The sequence below is a fragment of the Helicoverpa armigera genome, chromosome 23, assembly GCF_030705265.1.
Source record: "Helicoverpa armigera isolate CAAS_96S chromosome 23, ASM3070526v1, whole genome shotgun sequence".
Lineage (NCBI taxonomy): Eukaryota > Metazoa > Arthropoda > Insecta > Lepidoptera > Noctuidae > Helicoverpa > Helicoverpa armigera.
In genome coordinates this window covers 2,063,249-2,077,002 of record NC_087142.1, presented here as the reverse complement: position 1 = coordinate 2,077,002, position 13,754 = coordinate 2,063,249, and the positions used below count along the sequence as shown (strand labels likewise).

Genomic DNA, 13,754 nt, shown 5'->3' with positions numbered 1-13,754 from the left:
AAATGTGTAATTAATTAAAGAAAACATTAATTCCATCACTATCAACAGTAAATCAACTAAAACGAACTAATTAGCAGTTTTACTTTGAACATTAAATGTGACACTTCATTGACATATTTATAGTCAAAAGTAGTCGATTCTTTTCAAACAAAATTCTGTCGCAGTTACTATCGAAATCGGAGCTTATTAAAAAGATTGATTGTATGAAAACGATTTTTATCGATGTCAAAATCGGGTAATAATTTAAACGAATACCCAACGTCAATTAGTGCTGTTCGTGTAATACTTTATCGATAATTTTGTGTTTTATGTCTCGTTAAATGTGATTATGAACGCAATACCTATCTGCTGTCAAAAGTGGTCTGTCATATCGAATTAGATCCCTTTAACGTAAAAAACCGATCAGTGTCATTTCCTACCTTGACGTAGGCAAAATCTTCGATATTAACGAAGAAGTAGGCAGACTATCCGTAACACTCTTGCTTTTAATCAAATAATTGGTCCTTCTCTGAAGTTGGCAACTAGAATCTAAACTATACAATCGTATGGAAAAAAATTAAAACAAATAAAGAGCTGCAGTGATTTTTACATAAGTACATTTTGACTTTCGAGAAATCACTAGTAACCAATTTCAGAGAACTTACGTAAAAGTATCAGATTCTTAAACAATACGAAACTAAGAACATATTTTACCTTCTTTATTAACCAATACCTCTATGTGAAACATCCTATTCATATAACGCCATTGATTTTAAACCCGATCACCTACAGGCTCATGTATTAATAATAAGAAATGATGTAACCCGGTTCCACTTCCTATATGTAAATCTTACTATGGAATTGAAATGGAAGAGATGATTTTGACATGTTTGTGAATGTTATTGTTGATATGTAAAGTAAGAATAAACGAGGTATCTATTCTTAATCTAAGATGTTGAAATGTCATAACTTATTAATTGATTCTGTCGTCCCGCAAAAATTTTGAGCGCCCATTTTAAACTTCCCATTATACCTAGCGCCCCAAGCGCCCACTATTGCCACTATTGATAGATCTAAAATTGTTAAATTCGTTTGAAAAACTACAAAATAATTCTTAGATAAATATGCAAACAGCTGGAACAATAACAAAATATAATTTCCTACCAACGTATAATTTTATGATACAGGTACATTAACAAACGAACATCTGAACTTAATTCCAAACAATAAAATAAAAACAGTAAACTTCAATAAATATCGATCAGTAACAGTAAACCGTTAATTATTTTACACATTACTGTAACAATAACCGGTAAAAAAAATGTAAAAAAAAAACTTTATGTATGTGTAACATTTATTGAGCACGTAAATTCAACTAAATAAGTATAAAGTTTGACTCAAATTGGGCTACCAATTGTATTACTAACGCCATTAAAAATGGAAAGATAAAAGATAAAAAAGATAACTTTTGTAGGTTAATTTATTGTATTCCGTTTAACCAATTATGTGAGGAATCTGAACGCAATAATTGAATTACTGTTAGGTCAGTCAGGCAGTCAATTATAATCATATAAACGGATACACAGAGATAATATAAATCTGAAGATGTTTTTTGATTGAATTAGCTAACCTCAGGAACTTCTGATCCGATTCGGAAATACTTATCTTTCAGTTTTAGATAGCCCATTTAACGAGGAAACCTATGAGCTGCTTTTAATCCTAATATGGGAAACCGCCAGCGTAAACTGATCATGGATAAAATAATGTAGCACACAAAATACAGTTTCAAATTATCTACTTATGTAATTTGAAAAGTTACTTAACATCGACGTAGGTAATCATATTCAAAACAGTGGCTATTTGAATTAATTTTGAAAGTATCATCAAAACTAACACGGGAGCCCAATATAACAAGGTATTGTTTCGTCTCCAAACAAGTAAATTGTTCATTGCTACCGACTATTTACAAGTTCACATAAATTAAAACGTTACAATGTAGTTTTTAAATAACGTCCCATTTGTAGAAGGAAATTATTCTTTAGGGTTGAAAGAAAAATAATTTTAGATGCTATTAATTCAAATATTCTTCTCTTCATTAGTTTGATCTAAACTACTATTAAAAAGAGGATTTATTTGTTCTTTGAAAGGCTCCGAAACTACTGAAGCGATTTGAAAAATCTTTCACTTTTCAAGAGCTACACTATCCTAGGCTATATTTTATCCATCCACCTGAGGGAACGAATTTCCAAACCCGGATGGAGATCACAACAACCTCGCTACCAATTTTCAGCCATCAGCCATATAAATTGTAAAACGATATAACGATAAAACTTTTTTTTCAGACTTCGCCGTACGCCCAACCCTAAAATAAAGCCCAGATTTGAGCAACTTCGACACGTGTAACATAATGCATGCATGCATCAGTAATGTGCATTGCATTACATACATTCATTGTAACCTGCCGAGCTATTGTTCAGGAGAAAGTGCCTTAGACTTCGATTTGAGCAGTGGCACTGCACTTGAATTATTCATTATGATAACAGAAGAACGATATAGATTTGAATCGATGAGCATTGTTTAATTTTTTAGGAGTCCTTATGACTAAATTTCATAAGTCCCGTCTTACGCTAGTTAGTTTTGCTTACGATCAAATTACAAATCGCACGCTTATTATTAAAGTGACCGAATTGAAAAAACTAGTTTTTTGGCAAATCGCAAAAAACGTTTTGCAATTAGGACTTTGGCTGTTTATTTAGACATAAATGTTACAAGATGTTACTCGCATAGTTATTTTTATTTTTTAATGATAGAATATGAACCACATAGTTGGTTGAAACTTAAAGGAGAAGGGAATGGCTCCATAGGTTCCTGGGCCCAGGTGTTAACTGAATCAAAGTAGCCTTATTTGTAAGAGGATATAATAACAAGGCTTCACTAAAAATTTGGTGAATTTTGGCTACCCAGAAACCAAGTTATCTGAATTATAGTAAAAGTTAGGTTATATTATAACATTGTATTTTTTATGTAATTTGCGAAATACTTCTGAATCACTTCGGTTGTGTAATGGTTTTATGCATGAAGCATGTGAAAGCCTAACCTGTTAGATCTTCGAGACATCACCCTACGCAGCGGCAACCGGCGCGTGCCCTGGACTTTGGCCGCGTTTCCACTGACGCGGAGCTGGGCGGAGAGGAGCGGAGAAGAGCGGTGAAAAGTGGTCAGTGTTTCCACTGAAGCGGAGCTGGGCGGAGAGGAGCGCAGCTGAGCGGAGAGGAGCGATGAAGAGCGGTGAGTGGTCAGTGAGCGGAGCAGAGCGGAGTGGAGCATGCTTTTGGAATCGCGCATTTTTACAGACACACTGCACGCGAGTCACGCACCGCCCCGCTCCGCACCGCTCCGTACCGCCCCGCTGTCCTCCGCTCTGCACCCCAATGCTCGCTGTCCTCCGCTCTGCACCGCCTCGATGTATGAATATTCGCTCAGCTCTGCTCCACCCCGCTCGTACTGTTTCCATTGAAGCGGAGCGGAGATTTCAAGCATAATCATTGGTCAATTTGTGCACCGCTAAGCTCCTCTCCGCCCAGCTCCGCGTCAGTGGAAACGCGGCCTTTCGCTATAGTCGAAGACAAGTTTCTACTTGCAATTTCCTGTAACCTATAAGCAGCAGGAACCAACCTTTTAAAAACTAAAAAAGGGAGAAGGAAGTAAAATAAAACACCAATATACTTAATAATTAAACATGTATTATCATTCATCTTCAATTATTATTAGAATGTCATCTAAAAATTGTGCAGGGGGTACGATATTTTCTTGGAATCTTGCCCAACTGAGATACCATATAATGCACATTACATGGGCACAGCAGCCTACAGTTCTTCTACCTACAATACAATTACAATAATATGATAATATTGAATCTCGTCCTCTTCGACAGCTATCAACTAAAATATAAACAAAATATGTTTTGCGACTTATATGGCGGGATTGTATTCGGCCTCGCAATAACCAAGAAGTATTTGAAGCTGACAGCTGTCGAAGAAGGCTGCTGCTTACCTCCCTGCACACTTCTATTATAAACCCATCATTTCCCCGCAAATGTTCACCAAAATAGGACCGTGCCTGCTTTAATTGATATGTACCTAAGCATACAAGAATTAATTCATCATATGACAACTGGGAAAATCATTTAAATTATCATTATGAATAGTTATTGTTTCAAAATCAGCCCTACGTCTATTATATTGGTTGTTAACAATAAAATCACCTAATATGTTATGTCTATTCATATTTAAATTAATCTGATTAATGATAGCCCCACAGTCTATTCTATCGGTTATGGGAGGGTGAAACCTATTTATGAGAGCAGCAGCCACCTTAAAATCTCTTATTAAACTTCTTGAGGCTGTATTAAAATAACATTGCCTGAATAATTTGAAATCTCTTTTAAACCTACCGTTCACAATCTCAACGACCCAACGGCAAATGGTGACTGCCCTCGATTTGTTTGCGTCAAGTGTTGACAGCTGTGTTTCACCCTGCGCCAAAGTAGCAGGCACGTATGTCCTATATCCACATTGGTTTAACAAAGGTAATGAATCTCGGAAACCCTATCCAGTATAAATACATCACCATTTTGGAAAAATCCTGGAGTGGGTTTCCACTTAAAATTCATGTCTCATTATATCTGAGTCTGACGTGGTAGCTGGATAGGGGCCCAAAACATCAATGATGTAACCATCTGTGCACACCATTAAAAAAGGTTTGGTTAAGTTCCTATATTTATGCAAACTGTATGTTTTTTTTTGATATAAATAATTAGAGCTTTTTTCAATATAACAGTAAGTTCCATCAAATATAGCGATGGGCCTAGAATCTCCTTCAAATAAAGCACTAGGAATGGCTAAGTTCCTTTCTTTTATTTGTTCTCTAGTGATGTGTTCTAAACCTAAGTGCCGAGGCACAAAATGTTCAGTTAATATGTCACGGGCTTGACACAGCCACTTGGCTAAAGTTTTCTTAGATGTTTTAAATAATGTTGCTAATCTTTCATTTGAGTCCCCACTTCTTAATTTGATAAGATAGGCTGCTAAAACTGAAGAACTATTACGAATTTCTATCAATTGTGGAACCTCATCAAATAATTGACGGAACTGAACTTTAGTAAACCCGATCCAGGTATGCACAACATGGTCGTCCATATTATCAATATTTTCAAAATTCAAAAACCTTTCTTTTGGGGTTTCTTTTAGTGTAAACATATCTTGGATATGTCTTGCAGTAAATGTTTGTAAATAATTACTCCTTAAACTATCAAGGAAGTCCCATGCCTCAATTACTAAATGTATATCACAAAGTCGATTATTTTGTGGTACATAATATTTATGCTCATTAAGCAACATTTTTCTCGTTGCTAGAGGAACTCTATATCGTTCAGTTCTCTGGCAACCTTCTATGAAGCACCGTCGCTCTGTTTCAACTGCCCGCATATAATCTGGCAATACAATTGTTGGTTCAGGGTGCTGTTGTACTGGTTCCACAATTGGGGCACTTGGTGAATGTAGTTCCACTGAGGGTTCATGCACATCATCATTACCTTGGTTTTGTTCTGGTTGAATGGAAACATTCTCAGGTTCGTGTAGAATGTTGTCATGATTTTCATCCAATTGTCCAACAGAAACACCAACTGATGATTGGGCTGGCGGTGGGTTACTTTGTGAGGAAGTCGAAGGACCTGTACTCATATGAACAGCAGCTCTGTCTGCTAATATCCAACAGGAATGGCATATACGACTTGCCTCGTCCACCTTCAAAAAAATAAAAATTCACTATTATACTATAATACAGTAGTCCAGATAGTAATAAAAAAAAATAACCCTAACCTAACCTGTGTCGGGTGCCCTTGTCTTTCAGTTAAGTGTTTTATTTTTATGATTTAGTGCTAGTTTTAAATCATGTTAGCTTTACAAATAAATGTTTTATTATTTTAACTAGCTGAACCTCACGGTTTCACTAGCATCTTTGTTTACTGCTCCGCTGCTATTGGATGTAGCGTAATGTTATGTAACCATTCTCAATAAATAGGCTATCTAACAGACAAGATTTTTAAAGTCGGACTAGTAGATTCTGAGATTAGTGCGTTGAACGCACCAAACAAACTCTTTCACTTTATAATATTAGTATAGATATAGTTTAAATAATTTAAAATATAATACTAAACTATCTTACCGTTTGTGGTAGAATCCACTCTCTAATCACATTATATATCGCAGATTCACGAGCAGAATCATTACGAAGAAGGTGGTTGAACCGCCGGGCTAAGAGTGAACGACCACAGCGGAGACATACGCTTGAATGGCCAACTTGGGTTGGTGCATCAATCGCACGTCTTCCAAGAACCACATCTTGGGCCAAGTCCCAACATGCTTGGCATACAACGTTCTCACTGGTTACCTGAAATAACATAACCATTTAAATCTTGTTCAACCCCTAGTGCATGTTCAATAATGTCGATGTCACAACCGAGACCGAAATTGATTTATCGGGACTCGAGGGTGACCTTCACTTTTTTTATAAGAGAAATGATCAAACTCCACATTCCACAGATTAAAATATATGTCTATTTAAAGGCACACAGCGGGCGCGGCGCGGCGGGACGGGACGCGACGCTGAGCAGTTGTGTACTAGATACTATGGACGACTTCACACAGAGCGATAGTTACCGTCGCGACGAGCGGGACGGCTCTGTGTGAAGTCGTAGTCGTCTAGATACTATGGACGACTTCACACAGAGCCGCCCCGCTCGACGCGACGGTAACTGTCGCTCTAGTACATTACAACTGCTCAGCGTCGCGTCGCCGTCCCGTCCCGCCGCGCCACGCCCGCTGTGTGAATAGACCATTACAACTGCTCAGCGTCGCGTCGCCGTCCCGTCCCGCCGCGCCGCGCCCGCTGTGCAGAGACCTTAAGCTAACTAATTGACTATTGATCTAATATAATACTGTCCAATAAACCGATAGATATGAAGTTAAAATGGCTTGCTAAAAGCACGATTTGAATATGTAAAAAATGGGTAAAAACTTACAGGCTGAGATGCACGCCACTGACGAATAACTGTTAAAATCGCCTCATCCTCCAAGACTTTTCTTCCAATAGAATTACTGCGACCAAGCGCAATCGTACAATTCATACAGCGATCCATGTCGTCGATATCCAATCGATAGGCGTAACAGTTGTCCAAAATCGAGAGCCAGGTAATTCAGAGTAGCAAGATCCGTCGAAAAGCCAAGGTCGTGGGTTTAAATAGTAAAACCAGGAAAATATGTGCGCACTCAGAATGAAAGAAAACAAACGAGTGCATCTGTCAGTCAGTGACAGACGCATGCCACCAACAAGTGTTGCCGGAATAAAAATACAGTAGATTACTAGTAATTCAGGCATTTCAGGCATTATTTAATCGATTATTTAGTCTTATTATCTTAATTTAAGTTTTCTCTCTTCCTGGGTAGAATCCTGGTACCATATTTTGTGATTTTATTTAAAAAAATGTAACGGTTTTTTTAATACATATTTCAGGTAGTTAACTGCTGGGCCCAGAAGTCCCCTTCTCCTTTCAATTGAATACTATTTATTTTGTTTATTGTAGGCTGTCAAAATTACTTTTGTAGTTTTAGGTCTATATAATACTAAGTAACAGTTAGTCTGCCAAAAAGATAAAGACCTAATTAATTTTGAGTTGATTTATTATTAAATTCAAATACTACTTGGTTGTATATGTAAGGTTTAAGTCATAATAATACTAAACGAAAATACATAAAAATGAAAATACATTTTTGTAGTTACGGTTTTTAATTAAAAAAAAGAGATCAACATTAAGGAACTAAAATTATAAAAAAACTGTTATTTTCATTTTAACACTTATTAATAGAAGATGTTAGATGTTTTTATACCGAACTTATTAATATAATTAAAAGAGATCTTAACTTCTAAGCAATAAATCAATCAGTCTCATGGTATTCTAAGTAGGTTTACATCAGTTCACAAAAATCACTCTTCTATCCTAACTATCGCTTTTTAAATTACAAGTCTTTATTTAAATGATTACGAGAAATATAATAAAAAAAATAGTATACATTTTCATATACCTTCAAAATTAACAAAAGCAAATATAGTTTTTATACAAAGTAGTATATAGTATTGTAAAAAACTATGATAACTATTATAAACTATAATTATAACATCGTAGCAAAATTAAAAGAGATCTTAGCGAATCTAATCAGCGTTATGGTATTCTTAGTAGGTCCGCAGTCTAGGTATAAATCAGTTAACAAAACATAAATTATTTAAAAATATAAGATGAAAACGGAGGAGTCATCTTTACCTTTACTGATTAAAGAATGGAATTATAAAAGTCAGAATAAAAGTTAGGGATCAAATTCTTAGACAATAATTCGCGTAAATCTTTTTTTTTATTTTCACTTAGCTCTTGTTTTCCAGTGTACGCTTTGACTAGCGTTAACTCGTTTAAAGGCAACATTTTGGTTCGCCTGTTTCTTACACATACTTCCAAAAAATCCTGTTTATAAGATTTTTTTATAAAAAATGAAAAGGGGTTTTTCTTTGTCACCTTAATCATTTTTACGTCATTCCATACAATATTATCTCCATTCTTTGTTTTATTAAAATTGTATCCCCAAGCTTCTTGTAACTTTTTCAAGTCATAAAAGTCATGAAATGTACGCTCATTTACTATAAATTTGTTTCCTGATTTTCGTGCATTTTTAATTATTGATACATATTGGTGTGGTGAATATATAGGTCCAGATCTTAAATTCTTTTTTACCTCTTTTTCTATAAGGCTATGTATGTTATCGGCTTCATTCTGCGTATGCCCTTTGATTAAGTATTTATGTGTGATGGAATTAATATTAAGATGTGTAACTGCGTAAAGATAAAGTGTAACGATATATTTATTTTTATTTTGTCCTCCGCAATTGTCCGAATACAGTATAAGATTGATGCCTTCCTCATTAGTAGCCCTGGATTCGATACAAAGTTGTTCGAAATAATGGAGTAGACAAGAGCCTATTTCATTGGCACCTCTTTTTGCATCAGTTTCATTCCAAAAATAACAATGCACGTTACTGTACGATTCCTGTACTTTGCCTTCTACTTTTTTGTTTAAGGAGGCAACAGTGAAATTATAGCTATTGAGCTTACTTTTGTAATAGAAAGCTGAAGTGTCCCCTTTAGGTGATTGAAGAACAGCTTGGAGGTCGAACAAAATTACTTTATTACTGTCATCAATTTTAAGTCGGTCATTATATTTTTCCTGTCGGCTGAGGGTTTTTTCTTCTAAATGGGAATCATATTTTTCTTGAATAATAAGTTTTTGTTCAGGCGATGAATTCTGGTATTGCAAACATGTGTCGCATTGATCCTTTCTTGGGCGAAAAAATGATATATTGAATTGTGTATTAAAAACCTTATAAAATGTGCAATACTTTCCTGCTGGCTTATTTTTTTGTTTTTGGACTTCTTCAAAGTCTTTAAAGAGATCTACAGTGGGTTGCCAAATTATTAGGGACACTTACGTTTTTTGTCGATTTCTCACGTTGGATGCACTTGACTGCAGTTTTAAGTGGTGTAGGTGTTACAGAAATGTTTTATTTATGTTTGCCTGTTCTTTACTCTTTATATTATAAGTGGTTTTTGAGATTTCGATGATTGGATTATTTTCTACATTTTTTTAAATTAAGTGAGTGCTACAGTTTGCTGGAGACGTGTGAAAGTGAAAGACGAATTTAAAATTTTAGACAAAAAATATTTCAGTATTAGTGCCTGAAAATTATTTTAAATGTAAGTATTATTATTTAATATTCATGAAATTTCGTTTTACGTGCACATATTGCAATATTTTTATTTTTTTCATATTTTTTTTTGCCTTTCAGCATGGGTAGAGGTTGTGATTTGACTCCAAAAAAGAAAAGCGAAATTAAAACGCTTCTGCAACACACCAAGCACTCTCAAAGACAGATAGCAGATATCGCTGGAGTTTCTAAGTCAGCAGTCAACAAAATAAAAATTTCTTTGGACCTGGATCAGCCAATAACACCTCAAAGAAAAGGTCATTGCGGACGAAAGCGCATCACAACTCCACGTACTGACCGGAAAATACGCGATATCTGTTTAGATAACAGGAAAAAAAGTGCTGGATTATTAACCCAGATGGTTCAGGAGTCTGGAATAATGATATCCAAGAGAACTGTGCAGCGTAGGTTAGCAGAGGAAGGCCTGACAGGACATCGTCCCGCTAAGAAACCCAGGCTGACAGAGGCCATGAAAAAGAAGCGTCTAGCCTGGGCTCGTGAGCACCGGCATAAGACAATCGAGGACTGGAGTAAGGTCAGATAGGGTCCATATTTATAGTTGACTAAATTAAGAACGCATAAATAAAAATATAAACAACTTAATTTTTTTCAGGTGTGTTTCTCAGATGAGTCATCCTTTGAGATTTTAGCCGACAAGAGCAGCTTTGTGCGACGACGCCCAGGTGAAAAATACTACCCTGACTGCATTGTTGAGAGGGTGAAACACCCAGTTAAGGTAATGGTGTGGTCTGTCATAAGTGCCAAAGGGGTTGGGCGCCTCTACATCGTCCAGGGAACCATGAAACAAGACCAGTACAAGCAAGTTTTACAAACTCGCCTGTTGCCCACACTTGAAGAATGGTTTCCAGACGGTGAAGAATTCATGTTTATGCACGATTCAGCACCATGCCATAAAGCCAGGAGCATAACCAAGTTCCTGGCAGACCACAACATCCCAGTACTGCCTTGGCCTGGAAATTCACCTGACATGAACCCCATAGAAAATCTATGGGAGATCACCAAGGCTGAAATAGCCAAGGAGAACATAACCACCAAGGTTAGACTGATCGAAAAGCTTATTAATGTGTGGCACCATAACCCAAAAATAAAGGAAAGTGCAAAAAACTGCATAGAAAGTATGCCCAGGCGTATAGCAGCAGTCATTGAGGCGAAAGGCAACGTCACAAAATATTGACAATTTTTTCTGCATGTACATTTATTTATTTATAAATTTTTATTTTTGTTATTTTATTCTTAAATATTTTTTATATCATTCTTAAATAGTTGTTTTATCATATTAAAGCTTTTACTATGTCAAAAAGTGTGTTTTTATAATTAATTTAAACCAAATACTTTACCAATACCGTGTTTTTGTAACTGTCCCTAATAATTTGGCAACCCACTGTACTATCGTTTTTCCACCGTCTATGTATTCACGGGTCGATGATTGTCGTGTGTAATGAGAATCAGTTCTTGGAATAGAATTGATAAATTCTTTGATGTCAGAAATTAATACTTCATCTGATTTATGATTACCGGTTATTCCTCTACAATCCGTCTTCAAAATTCCATGTTTATCAGTCTTATGTTTAACAGTACGAATCATACGATCGGATATGTTCAAAGTATTAGTAAAAAAGGTTTTACAAACTCTGATCGAATTACCAGCAACAACAAAATGGAAAGCTTTGTTACAATGCCGTGGGGTCAATGCATTGGTATATTTATATCTGGGTGTGATATCAGATAAACACGACAAAATGAAAGATCGCTGATTATGAATATCTCCAAGTTCCCAGTATGCGTCGAAAATACTTTGCCTTTGAACAGAATCAATCTTGCTAGAACATTGCAGCCTGCACTGGTCATTACATGGTGGTTTAAGTTCACGAGCTTTAGTTATAATATTTTTACTATTAATATATGACTTACCACAATTTCTCAATTTTTTTGCTCTAGTTTGCTTCCAGTTTTCCGGTTGTCTAGTGCGTTTTTTACCTTTTGGCTTAGTAGAAACTGTAGGTGTTCCGGAAGTTGTGTCTTCTGTTAAATTATCTTGATTCTCCATTGTTCCTCCGTCTAACTCTCTTGTTGGCTCAGGTGTTCTATTTTCTGTGTTATTGGCATTTAACTGTTCTTCCAAAGTCTCTTCGTTAGAGCTATCAGATGATGAACTTGAGTCTGAAGTTGAAGAAGAACTACTACTCGAACTTGAACTACGGGTACGGGGAAATAGCAAATGACTACCCTGTTGGCCCTTTTGTACGGTTTCGAAAGTAGGATCGCCATCACTTAAATCTGCGTCGCTTTCTCCAGAATTAACAGGTGACACACGATAATCTATAACTGCCTTGTTACGGCCTTCAGTATGTTTGAAATACTCAGAGGCATTCAAATGTCGTTGATTTTCGGGTTTATTATAAACATCACATAACATCTGCAAGTAAACATAAAAGGTGAATAAACAAATTTAACTAAACATACCTACATAAAGGATCAATAAATAAGTAAGTGCTAAGTAGTAATTTTACATACCTGGACATCACCACTTTGAGTTGAAACAATATCAGTATCATTTTCGGGCTCTTTAGATGCGTCACATATCATCGTCTGTTAACAATTAAAGGTGAGTAAGTCAGTAAATTGCAGCTAGCCATAAATAAAATACCTTGACAATACAATTATTTTTACAAACCTGGACATCAGCACTTTGAGTTGGAATAATATTCGTAACATTTTCGGGCTCTTTAGTTGCATCACAACAAATCGTCTGTTAACAATAAAAGAAGTATTAGTCAGTAAATTGCAGGTAGACGTAAATAAAGAAAGACACCATAAAGACAATTCAACGATTTTTACACACCTGAACATCAACATTTTGAGTTGGAATAATGTTATCTTCAATTTGAATTAAATCTAGAATTTTTCTTGATCGCGAAGTAGACGACGTCATCCTAATAAAAAAATACTTAATTATAATTATAGGTCAACAAGTGAAACTTCTTTTTTTGTTCCATATTTCGTTTTAAAGTGACTCAATCCTGAACTTAAATCACCTAGCACATTCATAGCAAAATTCCGTTTTTTTTTTAGTATAGTACAGACCAAATACTGAATGTTACTAAAAATACATTATCATTATTTGTAATAAACAGACTTAACAATGAATTCTACAGAGTGTACGAATAAATTTACTAAGTTTTTTATTCAAAAAGAGACCTAATCATTAATGTGCTGTAGAATCATCTAGAAGTTTTAGTTTTAAACAGTCCTAAAACGTAATATATCGTACAATAAATTAACAAATTTAATATAAAATAGACTCATTACGTATTGGGTCAAAATACAACAAAAATAATCAGTAAAACTTACCTTCGATTTCACTGTTACACAATCCTAAATATTAATAGGTCACTTTTATGACAAACGACCAGATGTTCGTTTTGAGCCGGTTAAACGATTACTGAATGTGTCAGTGTAATGTCAAAATGGCGTCTTCAAATTCATAAGTGTGAAAGAGACCGAAACATTGTAAGAGCAGTATAACTCTAACTTTTTAAGAGTTTCTTGGAGTTTGTCACAGATGGCGTTGTTTTAAAGATGACAGTGTATCTAACTCATGATTGATTGATTTTGAATTCGGTCACTTTAATACTAAGCAAGCGAAATGTGAAACTTCTTCGTAATTTCGTTCTTACAGTAATTTTTTAAAACTTCTTAGAACTTGCTTGAAGTTGGTTACGTAAGAAACTTACAATCTTTAAAAGTCTAACATACTGCGAATTTCCATAACATAGGTATCTGTACGTTTTTCAGGATTTGAATATGACATAATTGATTTATAGAACTACTGTCATAATTCAATTTTTATCCCAAAACAACGGATACATTGCAGAAATCCACTGTTAA

At 35.3% G+C, this 13,754-nt stretch overlaps 3 protein-coding genes across 5 annotated transcripts in view; all 3 read right to left on the bottom strand.

The window, feature by feature from the left end:
- LOC110371358 (fibroblast growth factor 22) overlaps positions 1-13,754 on the bottom strand; it is a 199,198-nt gene that overhangs the window by 123,555 nt on the left and 61,889 nt on the right. The window lies entirely within an intron of this gene.
- On the bottom strand, positions 3,703-7,594 carry LOC126056461 (uncharacterized). Its single transcript, XM_064040730.1, has 3 exons — positions 7,061-7,594; positions 6,205-6,429; positions 3,703-5,783 (listed from the first exon to the last, which is right to left on the bottom strand). Exons 1-3 carry the CDS (start codon positions 7,175-7,177, stop codon positions 4,641-4,643), a joined length of 1,485 nt encoding a protein of 494 aa, XP_063896800.1. The 5' UTR covers positions 7,178-7,594; the 3' UTR covers positions 3,703-4,640.
- On the bottom strand, positions 11,200-13,514 carry LOC110374134 (uncharacterized). Its single transcript, XM_021331717.3, has 5 exons — positions 13,218-13,514; positions 12,709-12,799; positions 12,541-12,615; positions 12,381-12,455; positions 11,200-12,282 (listed from the first exon to the last, which is right to left on the bottom strand). The coding sequence occupies exons 2-5, from the start codon at positions 12,796-12,798 to the stop codon at positions 11,200-11,202; spliced, it is 1,323 nt and encodes a 440-aa protein (XP_021187392.3). The 5' UTR covers position 12,799; positions 13,218-13,514.

What these genes read in the sequence shown, in the direction of transcription:
- LOC126056461 (XM_064040730.1), bottom strand. Translation starts at nt 7,177, where the DNA reads ATGGATCGCTGTATGAATTGTACGATTGCGCTTGGTCGCAGTAATTCT. An exon ending in AGTGGCGTGCATCTCAGCCT is followed by an intron (nt 6,430 to 7,060) that starts GTAAGTTTTTAC and finishes ATGTTATTTCAG; the next exon opens with GTAACCAGTGAGAACGTTGT. An exon ending in AGTGGATTCTACCACAAACG is followed by an intron (nt 5,784 to 6,204) that starts GTAAGATAGTTT and finishes ATTTTTTTGAAG; the next exon opens with GTGGACGAGGCAAGTCGTAT.
- LOC110374134 (XM_021331717.3), bottom strand. Translation starts at nt 12,798, where the DNA reads ATGACGTCGTCTACTTCGCGATCAAGAAAAATTCTAGATTTAATTCAA. An exon ending in CTCAAAATGTTGATGTTCAG is followed by an intron (nt 12,616 to 12,708) that starts GTGTGTAAAAAT and finishes TATTGTTAACAG; the next exon opens with ACGATTTGTTGTGATGCAAC. An exon ending in CTCAAAGTGGTGATGTCCAG is followed by an intron (nt 12,283 to 12,380) that starts GTATGTAAAATT and finishes GTTTACTTGCAG; the next exon opens with ATGTTATGTGATGTTTATAA.